The 16,291-nt window shown below is 39.5% G+C and overlaps 1 protein-coding gene across 17 annotated transcripts in view; it reads left to right on the top strand.

The window, feature by feature from the left end:
- The window catches only part of WDR7 (WD repeat domain 7), a 172,634-nt gene that overhangs the window by 57,395 nt on the left and 98,948 nt on the right, over nt 1-16,291 (top strand). For all 17 annotated transcript variants that reach the window (XR_003254270.1, XR_003254271.1, XR_003254272.1 and 14 more), the window contains one exon: nt 1,551-1,664. Coding sequence is in view for 14 of the 17 variants with exons in the window: in XM_026070102.1 (XP_025925887.1) it covers nt 1,551-1,664 (114 nt within the window). In the remaining 3 variants the exon portion in view is untranslated. The remainder of the gene's footprint in view (nt 1-1,550; nt 1,665-16,291) is intronic.

Below are 16,291 nucleotides of genomic sequence, written 5' to 3'. Positions count from 1 at the left end.
TCTCTTAGAATTTTCTCATCACTGTTTTTATGTATATTGACATAATGAGAAGGAAGTTCAGAAAGTTATTTAAAAAAATACTACTGTCTTTACAGAGGTTACGCCAGAACCTCTACGTAGAATTTGCTGTGTCAGAAAGTCACTGTGTTATCACAAGATAAAAGTAATTACTTTGCTGTGAATATTTGCTGCTTACCGATAGCACTAAAAAAGTAAAATCTGAGAGTATTCATGAGAATGTTACTGTTCAGAAACTTCAAAGAAGGCTCAGAAGTGAGTGGCTTTCGGACTTGGATTCCCGGGCTTTGTTTGTACACTGCCCACCCTCAGACAGAAATTCTCCCTTTGCGATTTATTATTATACTATCTTCTTTCATTTATCAATCAAATGTATATGTTTGGAGAAGACTAACTTATTACGTGAAAGATGCTGAGAAAATGAAGTAGTGCGTGTTAGTGTTTTCATAAGTACGACTGAAAAATGCAGGAGGAGAAGCAGCAGGTGCAGGAGGCAGCTCTCCATCCTCCCGTACCAGGCACTTGCGGGCGGTTTGGATTCTTCAGGCCTCCGTCTAGAGCCGCCTGGCTTTCAAAAGGCAAAGTCATTTACAGAGACTTAATTTCTTGTTGAAATGTGGTCAGTGCTGACAAAGGGCCGTGGCCCTTTTTTAATGGGGACTTAATGCCTCTGTAGATTGCAAACCTAATACCACAATCAGTAAAGCAGCAATCCCTTCATATAATAAGATTTTTGATAGTAGAGGCTGACCTAGAGGATATATCAGGTGAAGAGAAATCTTATCAGGGCTTCTCTGCAGACTGCTCCTTTAGCTTTCCTAAATCTCTTTGGTAAGACTATTTGTGAGGCTGGACTATTCCACCCTTAGCAAAACACCTATTTTGACAATGCCTTGATTGGACTGTGGTAAGGCCCGTCTAGGGAATAATTACAGGTTACAGTTAGGCAGAGCGTAAACCAGAGAATTGTAGCATCAATCACGGGGTGTTATGGGGCAAGATTTGGTGTCTGTAATGTAGTTTCTCTAGCAATTAACTGATGCCTTGCAACCCGAATGAAGTGGAGTAACTCAGCTGAACTCATGTATGCTGGAGGCAACTTGGAAACACAGCCCGTTCTCTCTCTCTCTCTCTCTCTCTCTCTCTCTCTCACTCACGCTAAGAGCAGCTGTAATAAAAGTTCTGCCGCTACATGTTACGCAGCTTTGTATTTTGTGGCTAGATAGGATGCTGGTATGTAGGATGTATATCTGGGACTTTTCATGGAGCTAGAAGGTGGTATAAAAGTAAGAATGTCTAAGAAAGGTATATATGGTGTGCAAAAGATTTTTTTTCAATGATGGGTTTATGAAAGGTCTGCATACAGTTTTAAAGGAAATCAGAAAATAGTTACCCTTTGCTTTATCTACATTTCATAGACAGCTATACTGCTTGTTCCAGAACTTAAAAAAATTTTTTCTTTATCTAAGGACACTATATACCCAAATCATTGATTTCTGTGGGTGGTCAGGCTTCTTGTTTTTGTTTTCCAGCTGGAGTAACAACAGAAGCCATGCAAACGGGTAGTGCAAGCCCAGATTCATTGGGAACAGAAGCGAAAGTTCAGGAAGAGGAGCATGATCTCGTTGATGACGACATCACAGCAGGTAAGCATAGATATAATCTACATGTTACTTTTGACATGTATAGTGCAGAGGAGACAGAACACTTCATGCTAAAATTCCATATTTTTCATAAGAAAATGAAACACTAACGCTGCTTATGAAGAAGTGTATGCAATTAGAAATAAAAAGAAGAGTAGAAAAAAGTTTAAAGAGAAGAAAATGCAGAGCTCTAGACTAAAACCAAATACCTGCTTTGCTGTAATTAGTGCACTGTTATTGTGCTACTTCTGCAACATTATTTATATTTCATTATATGTGTTTTCTGCTCTTGAATCTGCCTATAACTGGCAGGCTTAGCTTGCAGTTCTTGAAAAATGAAGGGTAATTGTTTCTACTAATTCCTTAAATGAATTATGTTAGTGAAAAAACTGATATAAATGTTACCGTCACAGTCTGCCTGATTGAGCTGAGATTTTTTTCATCAATAAGTAAGTGGTGTTAGTTTGTTATGCGCAGAACTCGAGTGTGTTTCAATTCTATAATACCAATACAGCTTTTTACCATTGTTCTAGTTTGTTGTAGATGGGCAGATAAAGTCAAAATTTCTGGTCTGTCACTTCAGAATATGCCTTAATGGACAGTACAGAAATATGCATTTAATTAGAAGTGCATATCTTTGGATTCTACCCCCCCCATACTTATTTGTCATAAGGGAAATATCTAAAAGGGTATCGATATTGAGGATATAATCTGAACGACTAAAACATGCATTTTAGCGTAGCATACTTTAGATTATAGAGTGCAAGAGCTACCTTTTAGGTTCGAAGACTTCACTGAGCCTTGCATAGATTTTTGTGAGAGTCTAAAAGAAAACTACTTATATCGATTGATGGGAAGTCTGTTAGCCTGACAGGCGTAGTTTTGGGTTAAGTCTCTGGTTGAAGGTGACTGAGACAGGACTCRTGGTTGGTGGGAGGACAGACTGTCTGCAATAGTGAGTACTAACCTAAGGGAGGGGATACAAGGCTAACCTGAAATAGCCACGAGGGAGGTGTGATCCTGGGACTGCCTTTGATGGCTAGAGGAAGATGCAGAACCTGTCGAGAAACAGCAATCAATAGAAGATTGACYCTCAAAAAAATGAAAAGAAATTAATGAATGGGCCTGAAATACAATTTTTTCCCAGCCTTTCCTTTACATCAGCGTTTCCTACAGAAACAGTTCCTTCTCCTTGACTCCACGTCTGTTGGAGACTTTCTGATTCCTTTCCTGGAATTTTTAGTAAGAGCTAGCAGTATTATGAACACGTGTGTATTATAGCTAGGACAGCGTTTTCCCCCTTCAGCATCCTGTGTTCTTTTCAAGGGAAAGACATTGAAGATGAGATTCTTTAGTGGAGTAAGTTCCACATGATTTGCATCTTTTGCTGTGCTAGACTCTTGAATTTTGAGGTTTTCAGAAAGCTATTCAGTATACTGCTAAAGTCTAACAGCAGTAACAATTTTATTTACAAGAAAAGTACTTCTGTTATTAAAAGCAATTGATTTTTTTTAAAAAGCGTCAAGCTGGACAACTAGAATACCGCCCAACACCCCCCCCCCCAAAAAAAAAGGTTTTAATTGAGATATTTTTAGCATGACAAGGTGAAGTTTAAATCATGATGCAGCTTCTTTCTATAGCAGTATTTTAAACCTAATATTTATTGATTGACTGCACAAAGTAATGCTAGTGTGCAGTGGTCAACAGGAATTTTTTCAGTTAAACTTGAGATCCACCAAACACTTTCATTTATCCAAATAATTTTTTAAAAGGATCACTTTCACATCAGTCCTTTTAGAGATTAAAGTATTTTAGCTTAGCTGGCTGAAAAACACTGAAGCCTGTTTCTGGAAAATGCTTCGGTAATACTTCAGTGCCTATTAAGCATTTAAAAACACATAAGCAGGAGTTGTTTAGAAAATTGGCTCTGTYTTCAAAACCAGAAAAATATTTTGCTTTTACAACTTCAGCTCATTCATGGACAGTAGCATTCTTTCTCCTACTTGGTCATAAATCTACTGACCTCAGTGCGCAGAATTGTGCAATTCCTCATGAAAGTAACTTGGATTTTTTCAAAAAGCATTTTGAATATAATTTTAGGCTCTTAGATATCATCTAACTTTTAGCAATACAAATAAATTTTTTACAGGAATCTGATATGACATAGTGAATTGCTGCATCAGAATAGTTGAGAATTTGGATTGAAATGTGATTTATTCTTAAGGATCTGTAATTCCAAAAGCCTAGAGATGTGGGATCTGAGCTGTTTTAAGTGCAGAAACAAGACTACTTATTTGTCTAAGAAAGTTTAAAAAAGAACATTTTTTTTTCTACATTAGCAAAAAATCCTAGTTTCAAGGATGATAAAATAAATGCATATGTTATGAAGAAAACTCAGAATCTGGTGTGCCGAGCGGCAGGGGGGTGGGGTGGACAGATGACTAGGATGGGTCYGGAGCATGTAGGAAGTCTGGTGAATTTGTATGGAGCTGGCTGTGTGCGACACCGGTATTTGTCGAGCAATGCGATTCACTGGGTTAGCTGGTCCTAGGAGAGTTAGTAACAGCCYGGCACGTGCCTGGCCGGACAGGTCAATCCAGATAATCCAGAGTCTTGCCTGTTACCCCTGCAATTCCCTGCTTCTCTCGGCCTCTGCAGGAGAACCGAGCGTTGCCATGCTTCCCTTGGAGCAAAGGGAAGACAAGGAATGCTGCCTTTTTTTTTCTTTTTTCTTTTTCTTCTTCTCTCCTTGAGTTTCTTTTTGTGTAAATGTTGTATATGATATAGTCCATTTTCTGCAGCACGATGTCATGACATGTTGGTGCGTGGAACTGGAGAGATAGGAGTCAACCTTCTCCTTGCCCCAGTCTGATCCCTTGCATAGAGGGAGAAATAGCTGTTTGAAAACTGCTTCTGCGTTTACCCACTGTAAATCCTCGTAGCAAGTTAAGGCAATAATGGGATGCTCCAAAAATACTTTTTTTTGTTTGCATGGCAGAAAAAAAGTCTCAGTCAAGCACACTCTTACCCTTGACTTGTGAATTGTACAGAAGTTACCATTTTGGATAGATGAGAAAGTTCCAGCGAATACAGCAGTGTGCATACGAAAGGTTATATGAAAAATAAAATCTAGGAACCCAACTGATAAATGTTTATCAGCTTGAAAATTTAAAGTTTAAATAGTTAAATCTTTTTCTTCAGTATCCACAAATGTATTTTTGAGCATAAGGAATAGTAATTTTTTAAGCAATGGTTACCCTATAAGTGGCAAAATTAGAAGTGAGAAATATCCCTAAATTATCGAATATTCTAAACTTAAAAGTAGCCTTTTAATCAGTAGAAATATGTGTCTGTATTATCGTAATGATTCTGGAATATGCGGGCAAGGATTGTGTTTGTGTTTCATCTTGTATTTCACCACACCACAGCTACCGAGGAGGTGCAGTGGTGTGTGGCATCTGTTTGCAGTAATTTTGAGTAATTCTTATTTTCCCCACGCAGCTTGGAGTTTCTGATTTTGGTATCATCTAACTATTTTAATTCATTTTTAATGTAGTTCCTATATCTCATATGATTTTTCTATGGAGCATTACAATTTCTAGCCCCAAAGCTTCGAATTTAACAGAAGAAGGTATTTCATCAAACTGATTACTGAAAGCTTTGTACAGTGTTTGTTTGGGGTTTTTTGTTTTTGTTTTTTTTTAAATACATTGAGTTTTTGACCAGCTCTTTGGTTTCTCTGCGTTCTTTCTTGCTATTGGAGCTGGGCGTCTTTGCAGTGGAAGCGGCAGGTGCAGTTGTGTATTGCTTCCCTCCCACTGCCGGCCAGACTTCCCCGGAAAATTTGGTGTGGAGTGGAAATACACAACGAATGCGGCCATCTGCCATCCCCAGCAAACAAGGCAGTGACCCACTGTTTAGCACAATAAGGGCACCGAAAGAGTCAGTCTCTGGACAAAGTTCCTGCTGGGTTTCATTTAAGTAGGTTAGACCAAACCTGAGAACCTTCTACAAACCCTGTCACATACATTTTTGTATCTCCAAAGTCTGTCATAGGGAGATCAAAGAAGCTTTTAATTTGTATTTAATCACTCACTGGAAAACCGTCTACCATATCATGCACTGACTATTATGGAAAACACCAGAAAAGTGAGGTTTTGTCATTTAAAGCAAACTTCATCTCTTTCAGATGCTAATTAAGAAAATAGAGAAAATACACGCTCTTTTCTGTCACTTGGTCTGTTCTGTTGCAATTAAGAATGGAATGTTAATTCAGGGATTCAGGTTGTTTAACAAGTAAATGTTAATTTTTAATGGAGTTTTCATGTGCACTAACTGGAATTCCAAAGCACTTTGACAAATGTGTCTAATTAATAGATAATTGTATATCAGATTAATCTAGAATCTAGGCTCAATCTAGGTTCTTAMAATTTGTCATTAGGTATCTGCAAGGAAGCATGAAATTATAGGTGGTAATTCTGTTGCTTTTCTTGTTTTGTTTTTTTAGGAAGCATACTTCATGTAAAAACTCGKGATCAGTTGGTTTTCCAGCAAAGCTGCCTGTCTTTGAAAAGATGTGGGCATCTGTCACTCAAGCAGATGTCACCCAATAAACTCCATAGAGAGATCTGCTCTTTGTAAAACAGGGTTACGGGCTTGACATCTGTCTGAATGGCATATGTCAGTGTTGGGATAGTGCTACATGTATTCGTTAAGTACTAATACAAGAAAGCTAGTTCGTTTGGGGGATGCTTTTCTAATGGATATAGAAGTGTACAGCATAGCAGTTTCAGGGAATTCCGCGTTTTAAACAATTCTGATGGCCGTAGCACCCTTGCCAGGCATAGTCTGTCATTAGCCTATTCCTGGCAGCTGCGTAAGGAATTGAGCAAGGTTTGATAAAGAGCCAAATTCAGACCAGTCCATCAGTTTGTGTCAAGCTATAATATTTATATTGATTTAAAAATAGCTGACATTTTTAAAAATGACTGTAGATTTAAAAAAAATTGCCTTAACAAGCTAACAAACTAAAATAAAAATGACAAAATAAGATTTGTTTAACATATAAGCTGCAAAACTTGGATTGCTGTTTTCTTAAATATCTTTGTCCTCTGTGGAAGGCAGCATCAGTTCTTCTTCAGCTTATGACCTACGGATCCGAAAAACGAAATAACGCAGTTGGACATGTGTGCCGGCTTCACTTTGTTCAACAGCTGTTGTGTTTGCCATTGAGAAAGCTTGTTCGTAAGGAACTGGCCCTAAAAGTAGGGGCAAAACTTTCTTACAATTACCCCCACAGTCTTCGGGCTGTGGGTAGCCAGAGACAATAACGGATTAGGGCTGCTTGAGGTCTTTGTTTGCTGCCTTTGTGCGGGGCCGAGGTGCTGGACGCAGCCCTTCGCGTCTTCCCGGCCTGATGGAAATGCAGCGCTGTGCTGAGAATAAAAGCCCTGAAAGAACTGTAGGGTTTAAAGCATGGATATTTTAATGTATCAGTTAAAAATTAACTGTTTATCATTCTTTCCCTATATATGTATTTACACCATTACATTTTTAATATAGATGCCATGACTTATCACAAAAGCCAGTAACTTTTTAAATCAAAAAAAGTATTTAACTTAACTATCATGTATTTCAGTGAAAAAAGTGTATTACATGAAAGCTATATTTGCAGTTCTGAAGAATCGGTTAAAAACTGATTTTTTTAGTGTAGCTTGAAAAGCAATCTTTAACATGCATTCATCTATAAATATCTACTTGCAAATTTCATTTTTCCTTTTTAATTTTGTATACTTTTTAATATCTCTGTTTACTTGATGATACACAGCTTAAAATCCAAGTTTCACATAAAGTGACTAACTGGTATCCGTACTTGCACCTTGCTGCTCTGTGCGTGCAGTGGGGTGTCAGCATCCCTGTGCGTGTTGTATGTCAGGACTTGTGAGAATCGATCTGCGATTCTTGGACGGATGTTCTTTTGTCTGGCTTTGGTGACAGATGTCTTCTTCCAACTTTGTGCGGTCTGCCTTTGTTCCATAGTCACTCTGAAACATTTTATTAACTTGGGAAAAGTTATGTCTCTTTTCTTAGAAAAACATTTTATGGCTTAATTGTTTTCTTTTTTCTCGCTACCCATCTTTTCTTAGTGACATTTTGGTGTGGTGCTTTCTTTAAGTCATTTAAAGGTTTTTCTATTGATTGTAAGAATCTTTCTAAATTATTATTGAGAATAATTTCCTCACATGTAGAAGTGGGGTTTTAAAGAGACAAGTTGTTTTAAAAAAAAAAAAAAAGTATTAAAATACAATATTTTTAATATTATTGAGAATTCTCATTTCCCTGTTTTCTTTCTATTCTGCTTGTGTTTCATTTTTCAGTTATCACTACAACCAAAGCTTTCCAATTTTCTCACACTTCTTAGTTTCACTTTTTTTGATTCTAATACTAGTGTAATGAAGTTTAAAAATATATGGGAAAATGCTTAAATCTATGCAGTGTTTTCTCTGAGTATTGAGGCAAGGGGCCAAATAAAAAATTTGTGTTAAGTCACTTGCCCCCTAATTATTGCCTTTTCTGGCAGACTTTGGGATCTGCCTTATCTTGAAAGGTGGTGAGATATCAAATGTTTTCCCTGTAGGTTTAGGCACTGGAATATTTTATGCTATACTATGTTAACATTAGGCCAGTCTTCTTTCTGTCAGACTACGAGATCATTTTTGATATACATCCTGGTTGGGTGCCTATTGAATCTGGTGAATTTTGGATGGGCCTCCTGGAAATCAAAGCTTGGTTCGATTTAAGTGCTAGTCTTGATGGCTTTTCGCAGTAGGTAAGTCGACATACCGGTACAATTCTCCCTGGATGTTTAGAAAGACCACGTGAAGTGTAGTAGTGTCAAACACAGCAGTAGAGTTATAAAGCCTGTTCATTTATGGTGCGTGAAGCTCAGCATTATGCCTTGATATTTCATCAGTGGTAAAATATGCAAAGTAGTTCCTTGAAGGGGACAGACCTTGGCCTATTAAAAAACTAAAAAATTTCATGGCCAGAGCAGAAGGATCTACTCTGTATAGTCATAAACTAACCTTAATGCAATAGTATTTTAATTTTTTTTCTAGTGAATTAATCTCTGAGGCTAAAATCAACAATCTTTTCTGCGGGAGGTTTGCATGTTCAGCATAGCACTCAGCTGTGATGATGTTTTGCCTCGTGAGTAAAACCACCGTTGTGCATTTGCTGGTGTGGACGAGGTTCTGCTGGGTGGAGTTGAACGTGGCTTAGAGGTGAGGAAGCGCGGCTGTTCCTCAGCCCTCGCAGCGCTAGCTCTGCAGGCTCCGGATAGCTGCCTTATGAAACGGCTTCCTTCACAAAAGCTTTGCCCTAGGGGAAAAGTTGAATTTGAAGACCAGCGTTGCTGACCTGAACATCCATCCCACTGTCCTAACCGGTCCTTTATGGACCTGATGGCAACCACCGAGCTTCCTGCAGGTAAAGATAAGATGTTGAGGGCTGCTTGTGGCTCCGGGCAGGAGGGTGGGATGTGTGTCTCCTCCAGTGCCGTTCCGCTGGGAGCATGCGCTGCGGCCTCCGGCATGCTCCCGTTCCTCTGCACTGCTGAAATCCCAGCCCCGGTGGAAAAGGCTGAAGGATAAACTGAAATCACTGGCTTCTCTTAGGGTCTGGTTGAACTGCTCCTACAAATACTCACAACTTGGAAGATTTATTTCAGTAAAGCTTAAACTCATTTTGGGTAACCAATGTGCACCTAGCAAGTTATTTTAGAACAGTTTTAAAAAATTGGATGCAAAACAGTTTTCCAAATACAGCCCATGAAGTAATGACATGCAAACTATGTATATCCAAAGTTTTTTGGTTTTGTTCTTAAGTTTGCGTTTATGTTCTGGGGCCGTGGAACTCAGTCACATCTCCTGTGGTTGTCACGCTTACTGCTATGCAAAATGTTATGTGCTAAAGTATTTCTCAGCAGTTCTGGTTATTATTTTAGTGTTTTGGTTCAGTTAAAGTAGATTCATTGCTGAGTATGGGCAGTTTTGTCTGTTTTGGATTCGTTTTTTTTGGCTAGTCTCTTGTAGCAAAATATCAAATATCAGTTGTGCTAACAAATGTTAATTAGTCGTGTGCAGTTACATAAGAAACAAAATAGTTTGATATCCCAAACAAATTAGTATAATCAATTTTAATGTGCAAAACGCAATTTTTCTAAGCGGGAATTGGACCAGAACACRAACAGGAAAACATGCCTGTGTCTCTCCTCGCCAGTGTAATGTTACTGTGTTTCGCAGCTGTAAGAGAGATCTTTAGTTTCCTTAGGGTTCCTGTGTTGATGAAGCGAGCTCCTCTTCTGTTGTATTTTTTTCTCCCCACTTTGTGAAAGAAGGGTGCGCGTTGTAGCATACTTTTATTGTAGAGATCTGGGCCAGATTGATTCTCGGTTTACTTTTTAGTAGTGCTGACATGGGGGGAAGGACTTTGGTAGACCGTTACCTGTTTACTAGGCAACTGCCTTAGAAAGTGGAGTAATGAGTTGGATTTTCCTGATGTATATGTTAGCCTGAACCTTTTTTCCTTTTTTCTCTTCTTCGTATAACTGTTTCTGCTCGCTGTCTCCAGCGCTAGTCAGTGGATGCTCTGTGCATGCCAGCGGCAGGAGTCCTGCGTTGCGGTTTAGGAAGTATGATCCTGGCTCCGTCTTTCCAGCAGACTACGCTGTCTTTTCAAAGACCCCATCGGCTGCGTCTCGTTCGTATTGCACGTTATTTCCGTGTCCTGTGTTAGCGTGTGCTGATTAACGTGAGACGGAAGCTCCAGAGGAAGCTTGGAGCTTTTCCTGTAAATTGGCAGCTTGAGAGAAGCTGCGCTGTTCAGCTCTGCAGCAACAGCAGACCCGTGTCTCCTCCAGGACTGTGGTGGTGGTCTCTCTCATTGCTGCCCTCCCATCCCTGGCAGCGAATACAGCGAAACTTCCGCAGGCTGAAGCGTTGGCCTCTGTGCCGCGGACGGATGCTGTGTGCGTGTCCCGGCCCTTCCCTTGCTTTTGGCGGCGCGCGCATCTCTCCTGGCCACAAGTATCAAGCGTCCTTGCCCCACTGCGCGCGTCTTGCACAGCCTTGTTCCCTTTGCAGTCGTGCTCAGTGCGTCGCGTGGGTCCGGCGGGCCAGCTGTCAGCAGGGAGAGTGTTCAGATGAAGCACGGAGACCTGCTCCCGGCGGCACCGCTGCTCTGCCACACGGGCAGGTCCCGGCCCTGTGGCCCCAGCCGGCCCCAGGGGCTCTCTGCCCCTCGCGCAGCGCGGGGAACGGCGAGCGGTTTCCTGCTCCAGCTGTCGGCTGGTTTAGTCTGCGCTGGAGGGATTTGCTTGAGCCTCGATTAGGGAGGGCACTGATAACTTTGCAGTATAGAGATACGGATATAGATTTAAATTCTTACATGTATAAGTAAAAATAAAAGGGGGGTTGGGAGGCCAGCGTCAGTAAACTGAGTAGATGGCTGAGTAAATACCTTCTTCCTGTTTCAGCTGCTAGCAGCACCCCGTTGCCGTTATGGGGTATCTTGTTAACTTTTGATTCAATAAAATCCTGTCCTTTTGGCTATGTTTGAATGACATTGGCTTGCCTGTCCTTGCTAGTTACTGCTCACCAGCTATTGTGAAGGCTTTACTGTATGGATCAGTAAATAGCGAGACAGAAGGAATAGAAACCACAAATTTTCAGTCATAGTAGTCTTGCAAATCTTAGTTTGAAAACATGCATCTAAATACCATTTCTTCATTTATACTGTTATCTTTGAGAAGTATCAACTTAAAACAGTAAAGCTGTGTATAAGATATATTGCTTTGTACAAGAATTATGTAGCAAGTAGGATTTATCTGCAAGAAAGAAAAACAGTTGATACAAGGAGTAAGTCCCTATTTCTCATACTTGATTTAAAAAGAATATTTTTAGTTGACTTTACTGATGAAACATCTAAAGTAATGGTGAAATAATACTCAATTAAAATCTGGAATTAATTATACATGTTTTTGACTCTTGAAACAATTACATTTTGTTAACATTTTAGAATTCTGTGGGTTCTGCTGGTTTAAGTTTTTGCTTGCCCAAAAGTGTGTAAATTAACTCAACCTTAAAAAAAAGAGTCAACATATAATAATAGGCCAAGAACAATATTATAGAACAGTCCAGTTTTTAATATGCTTGCGAAATAATTGTTCTTCACAAGCAATCATTACGTGCCACCTTCTTATACAGTGAGAATATTTATATATTTAGATATATTCCCTATCTGTATAGAGAAAAATCTTCATTTTTACACAACAAAGTATTTAATTTTTAAAATAATGGACTTAATGGCAGTTCTTATTTAGTGTAACCTATGAATTATGAACTGGAAAAGGTTTAAAGAGAGCAATTAATGCATGAGAGCATTCTTGCATGTTTAAGATTGCCTTTTGAAAACATGAAATCCAGCTACAAGATTTTCAGAAATATCTATAGGAAGCATCTTTTTCCAAAAATGCTTTGTTTTAATGTAGAAGTTTATCAAGTAGCTCTCTGATCAGGAAGGCACCTAGGCTTAGTAGTGATTCATTAAACAGGAAGGACAAGATGTTCCTCTTTGCTACAGCAAGCCAGGCTAGGCGCAGGATAAGTGTTAAGCAGCATTGCTCCACTGCTGCTCTCCTTTCTGCTCCTGCTCTTTGCCTCAGTTGATCCTTCTACTTGTATGTTTGAAGATGGTGGTTTATTTCTACTAACACGTGGTATCTAGTAACAAAATCTGAATATAAGCACTAAGGAGAATGGAAGTTCAAGATACATAATTTTTCATGCATAACAAATTACTTTCATTTTGAAATATTGTGATTGAGCCTTTTTCCCCCCGTAAGCAAGGGCAGTTGTGTCACTGTCGTCAGCCACAGCTGAATCTTTCAAAATCTCAAATTCTTCAACTGAAGGCTGCTCTTTTTTGCCGCAGTTTCCATGGAAATGGATGTCAGATCATCAAAACTGGGTTGGGAGGAGAAAGTGAAAGAGGACTTTTAAAGTGACCAGTTATCCAAAATGGTGAATGAAACACTCTGTTGGTAATTCCCTCTGTCTGATAGGTGGTGATTTTTACAGATATGACAGATCTCCTCTGCATATTAAAGGCCCATGCAGTCATGCCATGTCTGCTGGCAAGACTCCTTTTTATAGCATCTATGTATTGTAAAGCAATATACAAAGGTAATATTTTTTATTTGTTCAAACTAATATAGCTGAAAAAGTCAAATCTGAATACACCTAGCCTTCTTCAGGTCTGAAATAGAAACAAGATTTGCTGTATTAATTTAATAATCTGTTTAATGTCTCTGAATGTACAACAAAGTGTTAGCCTTGGATTTCAAAGCTATGTAGGAGAAAGATGTTATAATGGCATAGCACTATCAAAGCAAATTGCATGAGAAGATTACACAGTTGAAGTAGGGATGTCTGCCAGTTATGAAACAGTTAAGATGATTATGTTTTTGGAAAACGTAATATATTTTTAAAGTATGCACTTCTGGAAACATTAACTAATATCTTTTCAGTCTTATTTTAGAGAGTTTTGTATTAGAGAAAGACAGCACTGACAGTTGTGAAAATGGAAATCTTCTGTTTAACTGCATAATGTTGATGGCAGAGGCAACAGCAGTAGTATCCCCTGGCACCATCCTCTCCCAGCCTTGGTGCCAAAAACATTCCTCAGGGCTGATTTGGATCATTTCAAGAGATGCTGGAATGCATAGACACTATTTCTGTCCTTTTCTTGATGCAAGTACCATCCTAAAAATTAATGAGTTGAACATTAGGGATTCCTGTCCTTTGGAGCTAGACTTAGACTGCTCCTTTCTGCCAGGAGACTTCTCAGAGATTTACGTTCTGAAGAGAGGAGGGAGGGAAGACTTCCACTTCCATCCCTGCCCTCCCCAAAAATGAGGATTTTATTCCTGGAAGAATATTTTTCGAGCTTAGTTTGATTTTAAACCCAGTGTGTAAATTGTTGGGTGATGCATCTGGGAAATGGTAAGGTCACCAGTGTCGGCGTAATTCTTAGCCGCCTTATCTTCAGCTGTTGTTTTGCCTGAAATAATTGCCATGTTATCTTAACTGTTCGTCTTACATTGAAGAATGTCTCCAAAGGCGCAGCAAGTCTTGGTATAGGAGTTTTACTTCATATATGATACCTTGATGAGATAGCTGCCAGAGAAGTCATTTAAAGCCTACGCTGGAGCAGTAGGAGAGTGAAGCAGCTCTGGAGGCCTTTTGATATAATGAGCCTGAGGCAGGTAACGGCACTCCCTCCGGGAGGTGCTCACTTCCTCACGTCTGACCGCTTTCGGTTGCAGCTATGACGTACTACGACTTCTAAGGTACAGCATTTTCAGAAGTAATGAACGGTTGCAAATACAGCTCAGATTTTCCTTAATCTATCACAGTAAATTTAAACTTGATTGCTAAATATTACAGTGCTGGTAAGGTTTACGTGTCTTGGGATAAGTAAGCTTTAGTCATAGACCAAATGCTTTAAGAAGCTGTTTTGCCATTAACATGCATAGTATCCATTACTTTTGGCAGTATTTACTTGTGCAAGTTACCCATTTGTCAGTGGAAGAATGTTCTTACGAATGTAGCAATAATTGGGATATGCCTTAACTCTCAACTCTAGGAATTTCCATGTGGAAATTGCCACTTTCCCAGAAGCTTGTGCAGGTTATTACACAAATCAACTGCCTGATGACCAATACATTGTTAAATATATAACATCCAACTTTTTAAAGATTTCCTTTAGTCTGGGAAGCAACTTCAGAAGTTGTAGGAAGTTCTTTGTTTGTCTTAGGTTTACTGGGCATCTGTATCTGTGGCCTGAAATCCCTGGCTACGGTTTTATGCAACAACATGTAAGCTGTTTTCTATGTGCGATCCTATAAATCCATTGCAGAATATGAATTTAAGTATGGTTCTGCATCATCATCAGTAAAAAAAATTTCTGAAATTAGCTTGTTTATTATTTAGGTATCTAAATACTATTGCCCTGAGATTGCTTTACATCACTATGTCACTGCTTCAGGAATTAACACAAAGACCTGAAACCTTTAATATATATACAAATTTTTTTAAAAAGTTTTTGAACTCACTGGTGAAAGATGACACAGATACTGGATAAGGCTTGGAATGTCAAGCCACAATTTCATTTTTAACTACATATATTTTATAAAAATAGCCAAAGATAGTGTCTAGCGTTTGGGTACAGAACACCTCTTATAACTCGGGGCTAAACAATACCAAAGTCCCTTTGTCCCTTAGGGACTGCTTTGAGCAATGAAGAAAGATGTGATCTGCGTGGCTCCAGYGGTCCTCATCACTGTCTGTTACCAGGCCCTTTCCACTTGCAGTCACTCGAGGGCACCCACGCTGCTTCTCCTTGCATATCTGGAACTCTGTGCCCTCCCTGTGGGGTGATCTGCATGCTCTGAAAGTCCTTTGGTCCCCTTCGAGACAGGTCTTGTCCTGCAGTCTGTAGCTGAGTGAATGTTGTCACACTGAAAACGTATCGGAGCAAACTCCTGCCACGTTGTCAGTGCTGCCAAGGTGGAAACAAATTTTAGAAGACTTATGTGTCGTAGCGCTTGTCCGGAGCTGAGCCCACTGACTTCTTTGGACGTGTATCTCCTCTAAGTATAAAACCTCCCAGAACTCCTCCATCTCTCTGCAGCCTGTGTACTCCAGTGAAATCCCATTCCAGTAATCCAGAAAGGAATCTTATGTCCCTAAATCCTCTTTGATACCTCTGTCATGTCTCTTAATATCTTCATTATTCCCAAAGTACTGATAAGGGTTTTTTTGACCCTAAAAGAAGCAGTTACTAGCTTGGCAAAGAACACAGTCACATGGCAGGTGAAATCTAAATGCCCAGATACCACCTGGTTTTGCCTAAGGGCTTATCAGCTGCTTTTCCTCCAAATCTAGGATATAAAATACTTGATTTACCTTGTAGTAGCTGAGATTCACCACGTAGGGCCTTGTTTGATTCCTAGTAAGCTTCTATAGTGGGCTTTTTTTCTCTCTTTTTTGTAAATAGGATTTTTTGTTCCCTTGCTACTGTTAAGTGCAGTTACAAACCTAGTATGCTTATCAGTCCCAAATATGCAAGAAGATGGGAGGGTGTAATAATAGCTAGTTGTAGTAGCTGTTTCCTGCATCATGACCAATTTGGAGAGTGAACTGGCAGGCTGTGGAGCCACAGATTAAAAAGCAAAGCCTGGAATACAAGAGTTTGGATTAAAATTCTCTAAAGCTTAGTGACAGCACCTGGAATGCGATTTAACCTCACACTGTGCTAAACCCAGGTCCTCATAATTACCATCACGGAATCAAATGACGAGTGAAAAACTGTACAAAGCTGTGGATCAGTGGTGTCATCCACTGAGGCCCCTTCCCAGGTAGGGAAAAGGTAGTGTATTAGTTTGTGTTTGGTGCCTTTTCAGGCACTAAACCAATAGGAGAGTTTCATAATCCCTGGATTGTTAATCCATCACATCAACTGATGACCCTTAGTTGTTTTGCTCATCAACTTTGGTGTGCTATTCCTTC

Source organism: Apteryx rowi, unplaced genomic scaffold (assembly GCF_003343035.1).
Source record: "Apteryx rowi isolate R43461 unplaced genomic scaffold, aptRow1 scaffold_304, whole genome shotgun sequence".
NCBI lineage: Eukaryota > Metazoa > Chordata > Aves > Apterygiformes > Apterygidae > Apteryx > Apteryx rowi.
This window is presented reverse-complemented; position numbering and strand designations above follow the sequence as displayed.